Source organism: Tiliqua scincoides, chromosome 13, assembly GCF_035046505.1.
Source record: "Tiliqua scincoides isolate rTilSci1 chromosome 13, rTilSci1.hap2, whole genome shotgun sequence".
Lineage (NCBI taxonomy): Eukaryota > Metazoa > Chordata > Lepidosauria > Squamata > Scincidae > Tiliqua > Tiliqua scincoides.
In genome coordinates this window covers 16330981-16354260 of record NC_089833.1, presented here as the reverse complement: position 1 = coordinate 16354260, position 23280 = coordinate 16330981, and the positions used below count along the sequence as shown (strand labels likewise).

The following is a 23280-nucleotide window of genomic DNA, read 5'->3' as shown; positions in this document are numbered from 1 at the left end:
TACACTGGTAGATAATGTGAAGATAATATAAATGAAGGTAATATCAAATGGGAGTTGCATGCTCCCAGGCATGAGCCACAACCAGGACTCTTGCGGCCACATTTTGTGCCAGCTAATGTTTCCAAAACACTCTCCAAGGGTGACCCCACAGAGAGCACATTGCTATAATCCAAACCAGATGTTATTAAGGCACCTGTAACACTGGTCAGATCTGTTATTTTCCCCTAAAAGTGAAAGGGTGAACTATGCACCACAAATATTCATCCCAAGTGAGGAATTCTTCCAGGAAATCAAAAAATAAGTTGACTTTAGGTAAGAGAAGCATGCAGAAGCTGTGGTGCCTATGGTAACAGGACCTGCTAGAAGGGGTGGAGGCCTAGCTCACTGTGCACCAATTCACTCCTGAGAGTGGGCCTCCCTTAAAACTAGACACTGGCAACAGCTGTTTTCAGTCCAAAATCATTTCACTGAGATTTCAGAGATGGGGAAAAATGCAGCACAACTTGCTAATGTAGATCCCATTTCATCCAGCAGCATAAAGAGGTCTTACTAACTGTATTGAACGATAAAAATCAGTGCTTCAAATGGAATTACTAATGGACATTTGAACACCTCTGTGAAAGTTAAGCAACCATAATTACTGCTTATATGCATCTCATCACAATATAGCCTTCCAATATAGTACTCTTGCCTTTCACATGAAACTACCAGAATCACCAACAGATTCTGAAGATAATATTCACTCATCTGAGTTGCAGGGTAAATTGAATACAAAGCCCTATGCCCTACCATAAGGCAGCCAGCTTATGTCACTAGGCCCATAAAACAAGAGGCACCTCACACAACTACACAGTATCTCTTCTAATGTCACTTTTAAAAATTCAGATCAGCTCTGGCAAGTAAAAATCAACTTTCAATTCCAAAATGGAATTTCAGTCAACATTTGCAGAAACTGTATTGAAACAGAAGAAACCCCAATAAATTAACATGTTTTACATCTGGATTAGGAAGATTAGACAGCGAAGACCTGCTCAGATCACACACCAATGAACTACTGGGCATTAAAAGAAATCCTGAAGGAATGGTCCAAATAATATCCTATAATCATCATCAGTATTTATATACCGCTTTTCAACAGCAAGTTCACAAAGCGGTTTACAAAGTCAAAATTATCATAATACAGATTATATTTTAAATTAGGAAGCCTATAATGGGACTTACTCCCAAGAAAGTGTGTTTAGGATTGCAGCCCAAGGCTGTTTTCTCCTGAATCGTCAGTTTTTGCAATAGAATAGCTGCCTACACCCTTTCTGTAATGGTAACTGCTATTTCTACCACACACACACAAATGAGAAATCTGCATGATGTCCTTGCTGTCTGATATTTTCTCCTTGAAAAAATATTTTTTCACAAGTGCAGTGGGAGGGACAGCGTGTTTCTGCATAGAAAACTAATGGCCTTTGGTATTAAAAAATTACCTTCAAGTCAGCTGTCAAACACAGCTCTTGAGGAGTTTAGGGTGGGGTAAGGCAAGACAAAGGCAAAGGGGAAGCAAAACAAAGGCAGTTCATAGATAGTAAGGAATCGCAACAGCTATTCTACCTGCTCAGATGATCAAGCACCTGACCCATTATTATATATGTGGCACTTTCCATATACTTTTACACATAATGAAGAGACAGGTCCCTGTCCTGAAAGCTCACCACCTAAAAGACTTGAAAGCCTTTGCAGGAATCAGGCAGTACCACCACCCTGACTTGTTCTGACCTATAGGAGCAAAAGCTTCCTCACTTGCATGGCTGGTCTCCCTACAAACTGAATTTCCACCCAGCATTCCTCAGGCTACCAGTTCAAGATCCAATGCAGGTTCAAGCCCTTATCAGCAGCCCAAGTAATGACTCCATCCATTTAGTCACTACACAAAATGCTTAAGCTACCGACTTCTTAAAACCACACATGTTAATTCTTACTTAACAGTCTTTGAAAATCAGGACTCATAAGACAGACACTGGAAAACCGAAAACGAAATATAAGCAGAGACCAGAAATCCAAAATGGGAAAATTACTTGAACACAAAATACTATGTAGGAAGGTACTGCTTAAAGTAAGGCAAGTCAAAAGATATTTTAAAAAGCAAAGGTGTGGTGACAGGAGAAAAAACTATCATGTTTCAACAGCTTTCTTTGCAAGTTTTTTTAGATAGATACCAAGGCAACAACCAATTGTTATAATGGAGAATAATACAAAGATTTTTTTTTTTTGTCAAGACCACACACAGAAACTATGGGGCACAGCTGGTCCACAACAACTTTTGTCCCTCCCAAGTGCAGATGTATTGGGCTACTATACTTATACTCTTATACTCCACCCCCTGCCCAGGACAGCCTCTCTAGAGTCTGCCTGCTTTCATTAATAAAGCTTTCCTGCTGCACAGGAGGAAAGAACAGCCCTGAAGGCACAGAAGAACAAAGATGCAATGGTTTTCAGTAGTACTGCTTTACCTACTTAGATCTGGAAAGCAAAACAGAGAATAGCCTTCTTTCTCATCTTCCCCAGCAGAATGCGGGGAGGGAAGCTCCACCAGATCCTGAACTCCACTTCAGGCCAGAAGGCCCAACACAGAGTCTCTCAAGTCTGCGCCGACAAAATTGCCAGCACACACTTGAGAAGCCCCATTGCGTGGCTTGAGTCCCTTTCCTCCGAGGAGACCTCCAGCTGATTTGGTGCCGCTGCCTTTAGGACTGGGTTGTTAATCTCCACTGTATTTACTTTAGACTGCAACTTTTGTATGACTCTCTGAAATACCAAGCACAGCTGAAATCAACGGAACTTATTTCCTGAGAGATTGCTTAGAATAGAGGTACAAGATTAAAGTCCTAAGCAAGCATAGTTGGCAGCAAGTTCCAAAGAAGTAACAAACATGGCTTAATCCCAGATGAACAACTTCAGGGTCGAGGTATTGTGTTCTGAACATAAGTGCATTTTTTCCTTCACTGACACATACTGCTGCTTGTGTAGATATCATGTTCCACTTGTGTCCTCTTATATAAATATACTATCAAGACAAACATTGCTTACTCAACTGAAGGATGTCAGTTTCCTGTAATATTTCATGAGATTATAGATGTGCCTTGCAGTAACTCTTATGTATCAACCAACAAAGAACACTACTGAGTACAGATCAGGTAAGTATACACCTAATACATAAGCAGCATGCAGTGCTAAAACTGAAGCATTTTGGGCTCCAACTGTTTACAACAGGGAAGAAGAGATGAAAAGACAATAGGCTTGAAAGAAATGGGTAATAAGTAAACTTCCAAAAAGGACGTCATAGCTTTGCATCATTATTTTTTTCACCTTGCCTATTTGTTATTCCCAGTTGATCAATACAGAACATATGTTCCCTATTGATTTTACTGTAACCCAGAACTTGTTGATTCTAGCCTTCATAACTAGACAAATGACTACTATTTAGACAAAACACACAAATGTTAGAAGTGAAATGTTCTATAACCAAAACACAACTACTTGAGGAAACTAGCTTATTTTCCCTACATGTTAATAAGGAAGGCAGCATGCAATAGAAAACTCCAAGCAATAAAATTACAGACTTGGAATAAAGAACAATTCAGATGGTACCTGAAGAGTAACATTCCTAGATCAGCGTGAATTAGATGGTGGATGAGACGACAATACAGAAGTTAACAAAGATTTTTATTTAATCTCTTCTCCCATACTGATAACAGTTCTTATAAAAAGGTCCCATTATTGAGAAGCACTAATAATTAAACTAAGCTTGACCATAACGGTAGTACCTGAGACACAATACCATAATGTTAAATTGCCAATGAAGTCTGGGTTAGCAATATAGGTACATACATTTTCAGTTTCATGCTTCAGGTTTCTATATTCAACATTACTCTTGTTCTGTACTTTGTCTACTGACACAATTAGGCACAATTCGTTTTTTTGAATACCATAAGGAAACTAATACTAAAACATTCAGGTGAGAAAAGATATTATCAAGTCCATACAAAGAATATACAGTTCCAAAGGAGGAATACTCCTCGCTAGTCAGAAATTCATTTAGCTTTCAGCTGTGTCACTGAAAAATTAACATGTTCACCAAGGGTTCCTATTCAGTTTTTATCTATTTCGTCGGGCCTGAGACTACCACCTCTGAAAATCCATACTTAATTCAACTTTCTGGATTAGGCACTAATCTTTACAACCTACAGTTATAAAAAGAACAGCCAGACGGCAGAGTTCAATTTGGCTCATTTGCATGGCTGTAGAAGGAAAAACCAACAGCATAAGCTCTTATAGAGGGACCCTGCCACATGGCATAGAACCAACACTGCTGGCTCGTCTACACTTCACCGCCCTGAACAAGGCAAGAGGGTTAAAGTGTTAGTTATTGCCAAAGCATGGCTGAACACCAGTTGGCCTTGCCTGGCAGACAAGTATACTTGGTCTCACTGCCAGCTTTCTAAGTGTCCAACAGCCCTTAGGTTATTCTCTTCCAGAAAGGTGACACACTAGGCAGAGGCAACATCAATAATATCTTCTTCAAAATTAGAACCTAATATATTCTAGTATCATCTAAGGGAGAGGTAGAAAGGGCTAGAATAAGAAAAAAAAAATACAGAAACTTTTATTAATTTTCATTTAAATCCAAGAGGACCAACATGGCCATCACTGCATTCTGATCATATGCGGGGACACAATATACCTGAAAGAGTCAAAACAATCCTTAGAGAGGACATCCTAGTTCAAAGAATTTCCAGTTCATATAACTACATAGGTTTCAAAAAGCATATGGGCAATGGAAGCTAAAGGATCCAATAGCCAGAGGTAAGTCATCAAATATAGCTTCAGTGGCATGTGTCATTCCTCCCCTGACCCAGTATAAGCCCCTGGGCAAACTGTTTTCCTTTGTCATTTTCTAGCTTGCACTTCATGACTTTAAACCTCACAAGAAGTCCCAAATTCTTGGAATACAAAGGAAAAAGCAGGCAATGACAACAGCATTTAGTCTTCCATCACCAAATACCTTCAAAGAACTTATATTTTAGCAGCAGGTGCCACACAGCATCTATGAGAATACATCTATGAGCCAGAGGACCCTGATGAGAACATAAGATCCCTGATGGAGCAAACCAAGGCTTATCTAGACCAGCATCCTATTTCACACAATAGCCAATCAGGAGTCCCTATGAAGTCTACAAGATGAAAATGAAAGGAAGTCTTAGGTAAATCACTCTCCTTCCACACCACAAGGAATAATACTGACCAAACATACAGGATTGCTATAAGAACTGCCAAAAGCATATGTGGAGAATTTTGAACATCCAAATATGATACATACACACTTCATATTTACCTGTACTAGTAACAGAACATCACTATAGTAACCTTGAAATCAATAGGTTAAGACTCAGAAGGATCACCGGCATGCAAGTACAGTAGTTGTTCATAACAAAATGGCACATTGGCAGGATTGGATACTCAACCTTTCTTGCCCTGTCTAAAGCCATTCAGCTTCCAAGACAAGCATGAAGCAGACAGAAGAGTGACCAAAAGATATACATTTTCTCTGTAGCTCCCACTAAGTCTGAGAGCCATAAACTTTAAAAAATTTAAAATCAGCCATAAAACCTGAGAGCAGGTTTTCTCCAGCCTCCCCCTTCAAGGTAACACAGACATGTTACTCAGAAGGTGAACATACTAGCTATTGTGCAGATGTCCACATACTTTCCATGGCACTGAACTAAAAAAGTTACATTATTTTTCTGTATTCTCTGGACCTCGATTTCCGAGGAGTTTGCAGAATTGACTTGATGTTACAGAAAAACTATGACAGGTACATAACAAGAAGTCAGTGGAAAGAGGATTGTGATACAGGACACCAAGTTAGGAAGCAACTGTGTGTAAAAACAAGCAGGAAATGTACACTGAAAGTCTACCCTAGCAAGCAAGGACAATGAAAAATGCATGTTTAAAAATGCACAATTAAAAATGTTGGCCCAGTTTGATGATAGATGCACACATACTGAAATGACTACATATGGCTGTGAAATCACCTACATGCCCTGGCAGGCCCACGCACTGCTTCCATCACACCAGGTAAACTATGCCATTTTAACAATATTCAACTGTAGCATTGGAGAACACACGCAGGCAAAGTCACAATCTGCATCTTACCTTGTACTGAATCTGTATGTCTATAGAACAGGCATATACAATATTCCCAAGACTCTGCTCCCCAGCACAGCTTTGATGTAAACACATAGTACATTTTTTGCAGTTTAGCATACTGTGGTGTAAATTTTGTAAACAGCTTTGGAATTTATAGGAAAGCTGGGTAAACGTTAATGTTTCTATAAATTGGCAAACACATACACGGTTGTTCCTATATAATATGTACCCTACACCACAAGAGTGCCTTTTTAAAATCAAGGTAAGGAACGCAACTACAACCTCAGGCCAAAAAAAGCAAAGAGAAAAGTTACACAACGCCCAACAGGGAATAGTACAACTCCAAAGTGAAAATCTAGCACTTGGCCAGCCATTCTGTTGACACTACTCCAGCCTCCAAACGGTGATTCAGAAACTCTAGATATAATGTCCTGGTGTGCAAACCAAACTATATACCCTAGATCAGGGGTTCTCAAACACCACCACCCCCCGCCACAACCCACATGTTCTGCAGCAGAGGCTGCTGCAGCCCAGCTCCTTCTCTGGCACTGTCCCTCTACAGGCCACAGAAGGCCTCTGGAAGCAACTGGAAGTCACTTTCATGAGCCTGTAAGTTACTTGCTGGCTGCTTCAGGAAGCCTGCAGTGGCCTTCCGAGTTTGAAGCCAGGCAGAAGGGTGGGTGGGAGGGTCCAGCCCAGGACCCACCAGACATCAGATTGCAACCCACCAGTCTGAGAAACCCTGGTCTAGATCATATCACAGCATTCTGAATAGGTAGCCAGAAGGCCAGGCAAATTCACTGTATCCTTTTTACACAGGCTGAACTCATGTCTGTTTTGAGGAAAAACATTAATACAAACCATGGAGCAACAAAAGAGATTGACTCAAAAAAGTGTAAAACATGCAGGGCGCACGAGAAAAGTAGATGAAATCAACGTCCACAGAAGAAGACAGCTTGAGAAAGCAGGGAAGGTGCAAAATGTAATTGTCAATTACTTAAAAGCCTGCCATGAAGATCAACATTTGTGACTACTATCTGTAGCAGCAGAGAAAGTACAGGAGAGTAGATTTAAGATAAATTACTAACTGCTTTCAGAAGTGGGCAATGTAACAGGTTGCCTAGCAATCTACTTCTCTGAAGATATTTTAAAATAGCAACTAGGTAAACACTGGGGATGAAACAAGAATACTGCAATATCAAGAACTGAATTAGGGAGCCCTTGAGGTTCCCCAAAGATATAAGGATAGACTTCATAAGAACAGCCCCAGTGGATCAGGCCATAGGCCCATCTAGTCCAGCTTCCTGTATCTCACAGTGGCCCACCAAATGCCCCAGGGAGCACACCAGATAACAAGAGACCTCATCCTGGTGCCCTCCCTTGCATCTGGCATTCTGACATAACCCATTTCTAAAATCAGGAGGTTGTGCATACACATCATGGCTTGTACCCCGTAATGGATTTTTCCTCCAGAAACCTGTCCAATCCCCTTTTAAAGGCGTCCAGGCCAGCCGCCATCACCACATCCTGTGGCAAAGAGTTCTCCTGCATCCACATGCCTGTTGACCTTTTCAAAGAATTCTATAAGGTTCATGAGGCAAGACTTACCCTTACAGAAGCCATGCTGATTCTCCCTTAGCAAGGCCTGTTCATCTATGTGTTTTGAGATCCTATCTTTGATGAGGCATTCCACCATCTTACCCGGTATAGATATTAGGCTGACCGGCCTATAGTTTCCCGGGTCCCCCCTCTTTCCCTTTTTAAAGATAGGTGTGACATTTGCTATCCTCCAATCTTCTGGCACTGTGGCCGTTTCTTTTCTCCATTTCCATTTCTTCTTTCTCCAACTTCCATTTCTCAGCTTCTTCTTATATGTTAGAATCAAGTCACACAAATACCATTTGGTTACTTTACATTTACAGGACTGAGAATACATAATTGTGCTCAAAATTAGAAACAGTGCTACCTTTAAAAATGTCTCCCAAAAATGACAAAAAAAAATGGCTACAAAATTCATCAGAATTCTACAGGAAATAAATTTCAACAGAAAAATACCCAATTAATCTGGCTCTTCAACAGGACACAAAGACCATTTTCCCCAATTGATACACCAAAACAAACCAAACACATCTATGCACCAAATCAAGAGAGGAAGAAATTTCTTCAGTGTTCAATGGGACACATGAGAATCACAGTGGATCAATGTAAAGTGAGAAAACAAAGATATTTCTGATAAGAGGCTAATGGAATTCTAGGATCATGGGAAAATCTTTAAGAGTACTATAGCTCATTTTAATAAACTTCCACAACTAGTCCTACATCGTTTAGATATTCTCCAAGGAAGTACTGTATATATTTAAAATCTTTATCATCTGCTTTTCCATCCATCAGAACCCACAAGGTGGTTTCCTAATATAAAATAATGTTACAAAAACACCACCAGTATGAAGTACAATGAGAGCCAGATCAGACACAGTAGTGGCAGTTATTTCAGAAAGCTGTTGGGATTGTAGGTAAGTCTTCAACTGCTGACTAAACCTTTAAAATGAAGGGGCCAACCATATATCCCATGGAAGAGAGTCTCACAATTTAGGCTCTACCACTGAGCAAGTTCCATCTCACATAGCCACAGACTGCATCACATGCACATCAGAGTGATACAGAGCAGATGACTAGGTACATTAGTCTGGCCAATACACACCACAGAACACAGAAGCACACAACCTGCCCTAAAAAATTAATGTTTCTTCAAAAAATACATACGTCAAGTACAGCTTCTCATACTGCCAACTGAAGAAACTGAAGTTCAAGTCCCTTCACACCAATCTCGAGGTTACCAGCTTCAAGATGCACCACCTTCACATATCCATCTTAGCTTATCAATACAGTTCCCAAAACTAAGCGTATACCACTGAGGATGGGCAAAAGAAAACAAGAGTCCTGTAATTTCAAACTGTAGGCATTATATACAGCTCACTGAAGAAGAAACTATGAGTTTAAGTGTCAATAACACTGGTATCCGTATATGAAAATCAAAAAGGGAATTGATAACTTGATAATAATTTATGATATTTAGGATTATGCCCAAAGAGACTTAACTATAAAAGTTCAGGTTGCTAACCCAAAATAGCAGTGCTGAAACTTGGAAATTAAATTCTAAAACATTATAATAAGTTACTATTAACAATGCAAAGCAAATATAGTTGAATGTCAACAGTATTCAAGATATTAGACTTTTATCTTGGCTTTTATCTAGCAGCCAATGGACAGTCAATGAGAATGTTTAAGAGAAAACACACACCAAAGATAAGATAAAAGTTCGCTTTAAGTATCTTAAGTGAAGCTCCTGCAGAGCTGAAAGCAAGGAACCATCATGCATACTTGCCCACTTTTTTTTTTTTTAACAGCATGATGCAGTTAAAAAAGGCAGGCTGCGACCTACGTACAAGACCATTTGACAGTGGACAACAACACTATCGAAAAGGAGTCTGACATCTTAGCCCTAGTTTTTCATCAGCTCCAGAGATGCAAGGTGGCAGGTCAGCTTGCTCTTCAGCACTGAATATACATGGCACAAAATAATCCTCCTCACTTGGTTCTCTGTGACTGTGTCTTTACAGAACAAAGAAACAAGCCCACCACCTTTCCAGAGAAAAAAAATAGGGACATCTTTGGCAAAGCGGACAAATTAACTCAACCTGCTCCTTCCTTTTTTTTTTCCTTCCAGTCAGTTCTATTCACACTATCCATCTGATAGCACAGTGTTTCAGGAACACATCTTTGGAATCCTTCTGACAAGCAGATCAGCTTCAATCCGAGCCTCAAAACAATTTCCCCATCACAAAATCTATTAACAGAAATGAAATATTCAGTAGTAGTACAGTACAGTGCTTTGAAGACCCAGAACTAAAATTTGGTTGCCTGCTCATGTCTTGGGTTCCTCCAAGGACTTCCATATACTAGAAAGTTCACAGTATACCTAATACCCACTCCCACTGAAATGAAATATGGGACTTTTCATTTACAAAAAACATTACTGTATGTATGCACTACTAAACTCATACAACTGAACCTGCTAGGTTCTCATTCAAGAAGCCAGCAATAAAATTAACTTTAACACGCTACTGAGAGTTGGAGTAACACAGCGATTAAATGGAAAACCAGGACTTCCTTGGTTCAAACTCACCGCTCCTATGAGCTCACTAGGCAAACCATTCAGCCTGTTTTCTCCATCTACAACACGGGGTTAACAAATGCTTACCTTTTTGAAAGTCCAAATCAATATATTTCATGCCAAGTGCTTTACACACTTCAAAAGCACTACACCAATGCTACGTTTTACTGCTACATAGTAAAGCCAAACAAGAACCAGAAGCCTGGGTGATCAAACACCTTTACATTTATAATAGTTGCCTCAGACACTTCTAGGCGGGTGAGAAATTTCATCCCTGCCCCAGAGTCAAGAACAGTAAGCGCGACAGTGGGCCTATCTCTTCCACTCCAGTGCACAATAAGAATTCAAGTGCAAAAAAAAAAAAAAAACACACACACACACACACAGAATAATCCCATTTCCTCTCCTCCTGCTGAACATGACTATACAGGGACAGTGAAAGCCACTTACCACCAAGTGAAGAGAAAGTAAGGCTACATAGCTGGAGGCGAGGTAGGAAGACAGAGAGCTCTGAGAAACAAGTACCTGCATGAGCTGCAGTAACAGTGGTAAGGGAATATTCTCTGACATGAATAGGTGCAGTGAGAGCAAGACAGCAAGGTTATGACAAAGCCATTTCTGCACAGCAAAAAGTCAAATGAATGCCTTCTACCTGCTTCAACCATGATCACATTTACAACGATTTATATTTTGCCTTTCCCTCCAAATAGACAGAGCACTCAACATCTCCACAGAACAATGAGAAGACCCAAAACAAGAGGACACCAGCAGCAGCATCACTAAAAAGATGTGCATGCTATAAAGAGATGGGACCAGAGCAGATGAGAGGCAGAAGAGACTGTAGACAAGATCGTTCAGAGATAATTCTTTCCTCCCTATGAAAGTTCAGAATGGTCTGGCCATTCTGACCAAAGCACCCCCAACATAAGACAGGCAGAATGAAGTAACAAAGCCACTTTCCTACGGGTGTCTGCTGCATAAAGCAAGTTAGAAGCTAGGGTTAGTGGAGCTCTGTATGAGTTATTCAACAGAGCTCGGGGGGAATCGCCTACTGAGAAAATGTGGATGATATATTGATATGGGTGGACCCAGTGGTAACACTAGTATGTAGAGTTAGAGTACAGCAGTATTCCATCTTTCCTTGGAACCAACACTGTTGTAATATTACAATATAATGCACAAGTAGTGCTGACATTAATATTTTACTGGGATGAAACACTTGAGGACAAGTAAAATCCAATCTAGAGTTAATGCTATAAGCAGGCCAGGTACCCACCAACCCACCCACCCACCTCACTGGGTTGTAAACGTAGAATTTCAACTCTGGATACTGATCTAGCCAGTCCTATGATGAGCTCAATGAAGATTTCTGCTCAGAGTGGAGCTGAGAGTAAAATAAAATAGGACATTAAGGAATATATGTAAAACATGCTACAGACCATTTGCTCACTTTTATTTAAAATACATCAATCGGGGCACCAACCACTTATCCTTCAAGGAGACAGTGATGAAACTGGGTTCACAACTGGAGCAAAAAAAACCTACTGAAAGTTATAAGATAGTCTGGTATGATAAATGTAGACATGGAATGTTTTACTACGATTGGAAAGATCTGCACAAACAATATAAACAAGGCTTCTTTCATTTTAAGTTTGTTTCCTTAATGCAGCGGTTCCCACTGGCAGCTCTCTTGAACTACTGGAGCATTGGCTGTGGCTTCCTATTAGGGCTACAATCCTATAGATTGTATAGGGTGGTGCGTTCTTCATGAGGATTTCGTGGCTGGTTTCTGCGACTCTCCAGGGAGCCATGGCTCACAGTTTGGAAACCACATCCTTAATGCACACCAGCTTATAAGATCAATGTATAACTGCGGCTACATGAAACAGTACAAAGGCTGCAATCCTACACACACACACAAACTTGTTTTATACATATCTGGTTCTTCCTTTAAAAAATTCAGAGTAGCTCATAAAGTGCTCCCAGCAGCCTCCATGGTAAAACACCAGCTTCACCTTTGATTTATTCTGGTCTAGCACTATCCCTCCAACAGATCTACCAATCCTGTCTTGCACCACAAACAAGAGATCTACAACCAATTAAAAAAAACACCTTAAATCGCTATTCAGCTATCCAGTGCTTCAGCCAATAATATAATCCAAGATTCCTTAAACTAGGACGATGTAGCCTTACCATGGAGAGTAACAATACAAGACACAGGTATGAGAATTTCTATTTTCTTCCTAGCTTCTGAACAGGCCTTACAAATCTCCTGAATCATCAGGTGCAGTTCATATAATATACAGGTCACTCAAGTCATACCAGGCTTTCAATCCAGCACTTCTAAGACTTAAGAAGGCATATTGATCTTCTGCTGTACATAGTAAAAACCCATTGTCCAGCTGCTGTTTAATACAATTGGCATAAAACACAAACGGAAGTATTCCGGACACTGAATATTCCCAGATTCTCAAGTTTCCCATATCTAAACTCACAAAAAGATCCTGTTATATTTACCAACACTGTAGTTTTATCACGTAGTGACTTGCAATAACTCCCATGAATTAAAACACACATAGAAAACAAACAGCATTATCTATAATATAAAAAAGTCATGGATTTTAAAAAATTAAGGCCAGAAAGGTGTTTTAAGAGAGGAGGAAAGAATAATGACAATAAAAGAGGTGGGAACCCTGTATGAAACAGGTTTTCAAAATGTAACACAATAAGCAATGTTGGCAGCCAAGCAAAGAGCAAAAATTGACACTTTCTGCCCCCTGCAGTTTGCACTGATATCTGAATTTATTTTTTTATAGGATGCAGGGCCTGAAGAGAAGAAAGGAGGCTAGATTTCTAAATAACAAATGACTACATGTCTGCTATTCATTGGATAGCTCACAGTGAGCACAACTTCACAAGACTACGTGTACTGTGTAAGCGCTGGTTTTAGGCATTAAATTTCTATGCTACCAATTCTGCATACTACTGTCGGCATAAACATGTCCTCCTATGTCACCAGATCTTCAGTTGAACACAGTCTCAGAATCATCTAATCTCTTTTCTTTCCATTTTCACATGCTGGTTCGGGATAAAAACAGTGGAAATCTTTCTGACAAAAAATGATCTCCAAAGCAACAGCAACATGCTAAAAAGAGAAAGGCAACCATTAGGTTGCCCGAGCAGAAAAAGGTTACACCCAGAAATGCAGGTGTTTGTACTCCCTCTGCTCCTTTAAGCACAACATTCTACTGGGAAAGCCAAGAGAAAAAAAGTGATTTGATTTTAAAGCCGAGGAATACATAAAGAAAATTATGATATGCCCAAGGCTTTAAGGCAGAAAACGAACTGCAAGTCAATATAACTAAAAAATCCATACTGACAGCTGAGTATCCTAGAAATCTATACTTGACTAAGCTGAGAAAAGAGAATCAACGTATTTCCACAACTGTCAGCGAAAGGCACACAGTATATTTTTTAATTACCACGGAGGGTATAAGGAGTGTGACCCCCAGCAGACCCTTAACACAATGAGCCTACACCACCTTCATTCATGCAACTGAATGAAATCGTAGAGTTCTGAAATGATGAAAGATTGCAGCACTTTTGACAGCCAAATAGGGGACCACATTATGAATTTCCCCCAATGTAAAAAAACTAGCACAGTAGAGAGGTCTGAGCGAGAACCTACCTCCCTGCTAGTTTTCTACCTGTAGGATTTTCTTGAAATGGAGAGGCTTTAAAAAAAAAAAACAATGCTACCCAAGACGTCCAGTTTGAAGTATGGGTCATTCTGCCACCTCATTCTGCTGCATGGGAAGACTGGGTCTTAATTGCATGCATGGTTTGGGGCCTAAAGCTAGTGGATAAATACGACACACTGCAAAGATCCAAGATGTTCAAGCTATGTACACCATTAAGCAGGAAACATACTGGTACCAGTAAATAGCTTGAAGAATAGTCAGGGTGGCTGCTTCCCATGAACCAATGACAAGTCAGCCTGTAGCCAGCAATATCACTGATGCTTTAGTAATTACCAAGTGCGCGACCAATTCATCTTCCCACATCCCTTCTGATACCTGTCAAAATGACACTAAGGAACACAGTCAGCATCAATAGTTTTCACATAATTATATTCAATTCACCAAGGAATTTTTACTCTGGCACTTAAGAATTTGAAACTGACTCCATCTTTGGCACCCACAAGTTGCTTATTGAGTTTGGGGGGGGGGGGGGTGGCTTAATGTTGACATCTGACAATATGACATGTTTCTCCAGCTTACGTTACCAGATGCCCACTGACCTCAGTGGAACCTACATCTGAGTAAAGATGCTTGGGACTGCACTGTTAGCCTTGTGTACAACTGATATGCTTTTAGTTCACAAGCCTTGCTTTCTGTTTGTACCACTGTGGGAGACTGAGAAGAGAACCAGAAGGACTACTTCTTTTTCACAAGCCTTTAATATGGATTCTCTAGTCTAAACTATCAAGACGTGAATTAACTCAAGGACCTAAAACCAGTTGCCACCTTCCCCTTCCATAAAATGCTAATCCAATCCTTTTTTGACCCACCTTTCCTCCCCTATGATTAAAAAAAAAGAATCACTCCACACACATAGGTTGTACATAGAACCACTTCCTCCTATTGTGCTCTCAGAAACACGATTTGCTTCCTTTGCTCATTCCCATCCTGCATGGGAAGGCCAGCAGGACCAGTCGCAGATCTACCCTCATCAATACTGGCCCACACTATAGTACTACCTCCCCGCCCATCTCACTCTCCCCCACCCCACCCCTTCCCTTCCAAATCACCCACCCACCATCCTAATAACTCCGCGAGGCTCTGTGAGCTGGGGTGTGTGTGTCTGTGTGTGGGGAAAATTAAAGAAAGCCACTTCCCCCTTTTTGGGTTTTCCTTCTCTAAAAACACTGCTCTTTCCTGTGCTGAGCAGTGCCTTTCTGTTGGGAGGAAGCCTGCACAGAACTCAAGGGCTGTAGGTTGCCTCCCTCCACACCCAATCCAATCCCAGTGCACAAAAGCAGGCCGGACATGCTATTTTGCCCTGGGAGCTCTCGATTCTCTCTCTCCCTCCTCCCTATCTATCCCTCCTCCTCCTTTCCCCCTGCCTACTGCGTGCTCTGCATTGCTGGATTCCAGGAAACCCTCACTCACTCCCTCCAACACCTACAGGAGAAGGAAGAGGAGGCGGCTGCTGCTGCTTCCCCATCCTCTCCCATCCACCCTGCAACTAGGGGATTGGAAACCCAGTCACCCTTTCTTCTCCCCTCCTATGATGGAAGCAGACAGAGTGCTGCTGCAGGGACGGCAGACGTAGGGATGCTCTGAGGCCAACCCTCCTCCTCTTGGAATCCCATGGGACAGAGATATGGCCTGTATTTGGGGAGAAGAGAGAAATAAGGAAGAATCCTGTGTGTGCCTCCCCCTCAACACCAGGAATTACAGCCCAGCCCTGGAGGAGGAGGCAAAAAGCAATACCAGGGGAGGGGGGAAGAGGGAGAGAGAGGAGGCCCTGCCTGTCTAGTCTGCACTGCTGCCTGCCCCATCTTCTGCAGTGCCTGTGTGGATGCTTAACCATACACACGTGTGTGTGACAGTACCCATGTGTTTGCAACTGTACACATGTGTGTACGACCACACACGTGTAAATATAACTGTACACATGTGTGCATGTAACAGTACACGCATGCGTGCAACCACATTTGTGTATGTGTGTGTAACCATACACATGAATATATAACTGTACACATGTGTGCATGTACGTGCAACCATACACACATGTACCTAACTGTACATACATGTATGTGTGCAATCACACACGCGAGGGTAACCATATGCATGTGTATATCACCATACACATTATGTGTGTGTAACTGTATGCCTGAATATCTAACCACATGCAAATGTGTGTGTGCGTAATCATACACCTATATATAAACATACGCACATGCATATGTGTGTAACGGTACATGTGTGTATGCAACCATACACACGTGTATGGTGCATGGACATGTGTATATGTGGGTGTAACTATACACGTATATATGATTCATGCAAGTACATGGGTGGAACTGTACATGTGTGCGCATAACTGTATACACGTGTGTGCAGCCATATACACGTGCACATAACCATGCACGTGTGTATGTGGGTGTAACTATACACGTGTACACATACATAAAAACGTGTGTGTGTGTGTGTGTGCATGACTGTACACGTGTGTGCATCCGCACACGTGCGAGCGGACTGACCTTGCGCTTCCTGGTCTCCGCGGAGCCGCTCCAGACGAAGCACTGGTAGATGACGCGCAGGTTCTGCTTCCAGTTCTCCACCTTGAAGCCCGTCACATGGCTGCACCCGGCGGCCGGCGGACTCATCTCAGACGCCCCCCGTCATCAAGCCGCCGCCGCCGCCGCCCGGCTCGGCTCGGCCCGGCCCGGACGCCGCCTCTGCGCTGGCTGGGCGGGGCGCTGGCTGGGCGGGCGGGGGACCGGCGGGTGGCGGCGGCGCTGGGGGAGGGACGGGGCGGTCCTCGGCCGGCCCAGGCGCTGCGCCGCGCCCGGTGCGGTGGGTGCGGCGAGGCTGGCGAGGCGCCGCCGCTCTCCCGGCCCCGCAGCCCGCCCCGCCCCCGCGGCTCCGAACAAAGCGGCGTCGCGGCTGAGGGGAGCCGAGCGGAGCCGGGACCGGGGCGAGCCGTGCGGGGCGCGCCCTCGGGAGGCCGCCCCACGCTGAGGCGCTGCCGCCTTCCCCCCGTGGGCGGCGCTGGGCTCGGCTCCTGTCCCTTTAAGCCCCCGCGCCCCCCGCGGGCTGCAGTGGGCCCGTCCCGCAGCGGCGACTCCGCGCTCGGGCCCGCTCGGGGCAGACCAAGTGGAGGGAAGGGGGGTGTGTGTGGCGAGGGGAGAGGCGGGGAAATCTCTTCACAAGGAGGCCTGCGGCGGGCGGGCCGCGATTGGTGGCGGCGACGACAGGCCCGCCCCCTCTGTTTGCTCATTGGGCGCGCCGCCTGCCTTTCTCGGGGCTGGGGGTGAAGAAATCTCTTCACAAGAAGGCCTGCGGCGAGTGGGCCGGGATTGGTGGTGACACAGCCCCCTGCGTGTTCTCATTGGTCGCTCGGCCTGCCTTTCATCAAGCGGGGGCGGGGCTTCCTTAGAAGAAGCGGGGTCGTCGGCGCCGTTGATTGACAAAGGAAGGGGAGGGGAGGGGGAGGGAGCGCGCGCTGAGCACGTGTCGAGAAGAGAGCGTGACGATGGGTGGCCCGCGCTGCCGCTCTTGGCTGGCCGGGGTCTAAGGCCGGCGGGGATTGGCGGAGGGGGGAAAGAATGTCAGGGTAGTCCCGCCTTCCGGGAGGAGAGCAGGATGTGGGCGCGGGCGGGGGGAGCTGCTGTCACATCCGCTCAGCGCTGCAGCTTCTCTGTTGCCCCAGTGATTGCTGGCAGGGGAGGAGCTGGGGCTGCAGTGCAGCCACCCTTACCTGGGAGTAAGCCCCATTGACTGTAATGGAACTTACTTCTGAGTAGACCTGCATAGAGTGGGCCGTGAGGCTGCCATCGTCTCCACATTTACCTGGGAGTAAGCCCCATTCACTATAATGGGACTTATTTCTGAGTAGATATCCATACAATTGGACCCTGAGGCTGCCATCCTATCCACCCTTACCTGGAAGTAAGGCCCATAGACTATAATGGGACTTACTTTTGGGTAGACATGCATAAGATTGGGCTCTGAGGTTGCAATCCTATCCACTCTTACCTGGAAGTAAGCCCCATTGACTATAATAGGACTTGCTTCTGAGTTGACATGTATAGGATAGGGCCCTGAGGCTGCCATCCTAGCCACCCTTACCTGGGAGTAAGCACCATGGACTATAATGGGACTTCTTTCTTCTACAGAAAGAGTAGGGATGTTAGCAGCAGAAGCACCCAGTGCTGCTTTCCAATAATCTTAGCCAAGAAGCAGCATCAGGCTCTGCAGGAAGCAAACTGAGAAATTGCCTAGGGGCACACATTAATGTCTAGGCCAAGGTCCTTTTCCAAGGGCTGCCTGGGAGACTCATGTTACATTAAGGCTGCAATCCTAACCACACTTTCCTGTGAGTAAGCCATATTGAACAAAATAAGACTTCTGAGTAGACCTGGTTAGGATTGTGCCCTAAGGCTGCCATCCTATGCAGAGTTATCTGGAAGCAAGTCCTATTGATAGAATAGTATAGATAAATCTATTCAACATGGGACTTACTTCTGAGTAAACATGCATAGAACATTATCCCACTGCACCCTGAATATTTATTTGGGATATTTATGAATCCTATATGACCACATTTCTACATTTGTTTTAATTCTTGCAGTCCAAGAATTTGGGGTGAAATGAGTTACATGTTTAAATGAAGTATAATGAGGCTGCAATCCTATACATACTTTCCTGGGTGTAAGCCACATTAAACAAAATGGGACTTACTTCTGTGGAGACATGCACAGGATCGTGCTATGAGTATCAAGGCAGAAAGAAGTGGCAGACATGTTTCTGGCTCTGCCCAAAAATGAAACCTGGGAATACAGATTTAGGACGCAATCCTAACCCCTTATGTCAGTGTTTTCCAGCTGACATAAGCTCTGAGGTAAGGGAACAAACATTCCCTTACTTTGAGGAGGCCTCCGTGAGTGACACCCAACTGCAGGATGCAGCACACGTCCCATTGGCACCACTATGCCAGTGCTGGAAAGCACTGACATAAGGGGTTAGGATTGCCCGTAGAGATTCAGGGAGGAAATTCCTCCTGGCTCCTATGATATAAAGCTGAATGCTGGATAATGTTCACATCCAAGCAGGTTTGTAGCCGTACTTCCTCCACAAATAGGCTACAGAGCAACAATGGCAAGGCATGAAGCTACAGTCTGTGGATGTGTCTCTGACCTGCGACAGACAGGTGAACAAAGTATTTAATTGGAAGCTGTCACCAGGGAAGGAGAAATCAGTCCTTTTAAGCCACAGGGGGACTAGAGATCATATGGAACATGTGGTTAAACAGTGACTGAGCACCACAGCTCCCTGCACTGAGCAGCCTTGGGCTATCAGGTTGCACACTGGTGAATATTTTTCTTCTTTCTCACAGAGAGGCAAGCGCCCCCTCCTTCCCATCTCCAGTAATCTAATGAGCCTCAATTCCCAGCATTTAAATCATTAGCTTTCAGGATTTTCCCGATTAATGAAGGGCGCAGGGTTTCACTGAGCAAGCCATTAAGGACCTGCTAAGGCATGGTTTGATTTCACTGCCTGCAACTGAGCACATGGCTGTACGGCCTTTAGGGACCACAGCCATCCAGGCATGGCTCCAGAGGCCTCCCCAGGCATCCAGATCTTTGCGCTTTTCATTCCAAGTGCTGGTTTCAATACAGGCTCTCCAGTGCTCCAGCTGTCCTCTTTTCCCAGGGATGGCTCCTGTTATCTGGAACTAGTCCTGAAATCTCTGCCCTTATTTTGTCCCTTCTAGGGAAGATTTTCGTAGTAGCTTGAAAAAAAATATTAGCATGTACTCAGACATGTGAACTTCTCAGCTATCTTCCCATAACTGCCTATCCAGGTAGGAGAGATGTTTGTGATTGTGATTGAAAATGCCCTGAAATTCTACATTAAATACAGCCAGGTATGGTTAGTTTCAACATTCCACCACACATTAATGGCACTTGCCATTAATTCTAGACTTGCCAGATACTGGTGGCACTAAGGTTCCAACTGTATACATGCTTCCCTGGAAGTAAGCCCCACTGAACGCAGTAGGACTTGGGTCTGAGTACACATGTATGGGATTTCACTGTCAATTGTTTTAGTACAGATCTGTGCACAATTTAACAACAAGGAACAATCCCAAAGCCAAATGGGGTTGTGCAACTGGAATTCACTTAGCACCTGTGATGGAGTCAAGCCTTCCAGGCACTGGCTGCACCCAGGATGGGTGTGCACTTAGGAAGGAGGGCTTCAAGATGTAACGGACAGGCATAAGTGCCACCTCTTTTGAACATGAAGCCTTCTCATGTGGAGCCAAAGGGGTGTGGCCTGACCCATGTGTACAGGCTGGCAAATATCCATCATTTGGCATCATAATCCGTGTATCATCACGTTTGCTTACCTTGTTGCCCCCTCAGAGAATCTCTCCGAGTGACAGCATTTCCTCCTTGGTAACTGTATGCCAAAAAAACATATTTTTCTGGTGTTTCTTGCCATGTGCCTGGTTTCCTATAATGGCTTTCTCTGCAGAGTCAATGCTTAAAATTGGATGGCAGATGGTAGTCTATTCCTACTGCTTACCAGGTTCATGAAAAATCAATGCTTGGTCTCAGGAAGGGGGGGAAGCCTGCAAGAGGAAAGAGGCACAGCGACCTTGATAAGGCAATCGTCTCATGAATGTAAAGGGGATATAAAAGCACTGGTGGCTGACGTGGTTTGGTTGGAATAAAAACACACTGCTGTAATCTACAAAGAGGGAAAGATGTAGTGGCTGCATTTTCAACATCCCTTAAAGGGCTTGGTGGGGAGGTTGTTCTGGCTTTGAAGCCCTTTTCCTTGTGGGAACAGAAGACATGGAAAAAATTCAATTCTGCACCGCAGCCAAACAGCATCGATAACATGCTCTGAAAACTGGAGCTTAGTGATCCAGCTGGCAAATGGGTGTGGGCGAGTGTGGGTGGCTGGTAAGCTCACCGTGGTATCCAATTATACCTGTCCTCTCTCTCCAACATCAATAGGTATCCCCCCATCCCTGGGGGGGGGGGGAGGCAAGGAAAGGACAGAGATTTGATTTTCTTTTATTCTAAGGCACACATTGGGGAACAGAGAAATCGCTGCAATTTGTCAAAAGGTGGATCAAAAGCGCCACCTGATGGAGAAAACCAGCAGCGCTCCCTTCACTGCAGACGTTGTGCTCTGCAAAGCTGGAAGCAGGACCCAGCTACATCGCATGATCATTGCAATGGGCATAGAACTGGCCTCCATTAGAGCTTCTCAACTGGCCCCAACATCCAGTTTGTGTTTCTAGAGCCAGGAACTCAGGTGGCACCGTCCTGTCTAACTGCCTGAGTGGCAGGCAAAAAGAAAGGAAACTGTTGACCATTTTAGGGTTAGCCAGCAACAGAGAAGCCTGAGTTTCTGCACTGCAATCCTTCCTTTTTAATCTGGAATATGAAACACTGGTTGTACTTCACAGTATGGCAGGTAGGACTTGGCAGTGACAGGACCATTGTGTTCTGGACAACTGCATCCTGGTCAAAAGCATCTGGGTACCGGCTATTTGCATCCTTTCTTTTTGCACCCTGGATATTTGTTTCCCAATATGTATATATTTATAGTAGATGTACTTCTTTATTTTTAAAAACACCAAGGTAGGGTTAGGGTAAAAGGCTTAGGATATATAACGTGGGGTTTTGCCCAGTTATAGTTTGTTGTCCAGTTATAATGGTATGCAAATGACTGGGACAAACAAACAAAAAACAGATGCGAATGTCCAGGGGCATCAATGACTGGGACACATTCGAACAGGGCACAATTGTCCAGGACGCAAATACCTTTGTACTGTGAAAGACTGCTGGTCTACCCATTTCTATTCTACTCAAATGTAGTTGGTTACACAAACCAGTTGCAGGAAGGAGTGTTGGTTTGATCCAGACACTGGACAATTCACACCCATGGTACCCTGCTTTCCTTGGCAGAGTTTCCATCTCTGATGGCCAACGTGATTTAAATGAAGCCTTTGCTCTGGATTGGTGCAATTCAAACCTCCATATGGAGCATCCAGCTGCGGAAAAATGCCCCCAGGGACTGCAGAGTCTCAACCTTACAGCAGGGCAGGTGGTGATGCCGTGCTGACTGCGGCTCTTTGCTATGAAGCCCTCAAGGGCAGCAGATGCAACAACGCTGGTGACTGTGAGAGATTGGCAGCTATTGGGTCTTTGAGGTCTGTCAACCTCAGTAGAACTGGGGGGGGGGGAGACCTAATCCTGCTGGCTCCTGTATCAGAGCTACAGCAAGATCCCAATCTGTACCTAGCAAAGGAGATGGTAGAATTTTGGACTGTACCAATAAAGAATACAGATGGGGGGATTATATTGTGGAACACTCCTCCATGCAAAAGTACCCTGAATGCAGTAAATATACATCAGCAGGATGGCTAACTTCAATGTATTTCTCTGGCGTACTTGCTCATACAAGCAGAAGCTTTTCATATGAAAAAAATACAAAATTAGTACACTCACATACCCCTTCCTACACCCTGAAGTGGTACAGTCCAGAATCTGGGGTTAGGACTACAGCTACTGACATCTACTTTGCATGCAGAAGGTCTCCAGTTCCTTGACTGGCATCTCCAGGCAGGACTGAGAAAGAGCCTGTCTGCAGTCCAGCCGCTACCTAGCGTGTTGCCAGTACTGAGCTACACAGGCCAGTGGTGTGTTTCACCATAAGGCAGCTTCTTAAGATCCAAAGAACTGAACTGAGACTTGCTCACCAATTGCTGCCTCTTGCACATATCCATGGCGGTTGCACATACCGCTTTCCACATGCGCTGCCTCTGATGCATTCTCGGCATCACCTGGCAGGACAAAGTTCCAAACAACACAGTCCTGGAACGTGCTGGAATCCCTAGCATGTATGCACTGCTGAAACAGAGACGCCTGCATTGGCTCAGTCATGTCGTGAGAATGGATGATGGCCGGATCCCAAAGGATCTCCTCTATGGAGAACGCGTGCAAGGAAAGCGGCCTACAGGTAGACCACAGCAAGCGATACAAGGACATCTGCAAGAGGGATCTGAAGGCCTTAGGAGTGGAGCTCAACAGGTGGGAAATCCTGGCCTCTGAGCGGCCCGCTTGGAGGCAGGCTGTGCAGCACGGCCTTTCCCAGTTT

General features: G+C 44.1%; 1 protein-coding gene across 1 annotated transcript in view; it reads right to left on the bottom strand.

Moving 5' to 3' along the window:
* The window catches only part of USP22 (ubiquitin specific peptidase 22), a 91725-nt gene extending 74893 nt beyond the window's left edge, over positions 1–16832 (bottom strand). Inside the window, exon 1 of the mRNA XM_066640485.1 lies at positions 16641–16832. Within this exon, the coding sequence (XP_066496582.1) occupies positions 16641–16766 (126 nt within the window). The 5' untranslated portion in view covers positions 16767–16832. The remainder of the gene's footprint in view (positions 1–16640) is intronic.
* Positions 16833–23280: the final 6448 nt, after the last annotated feature.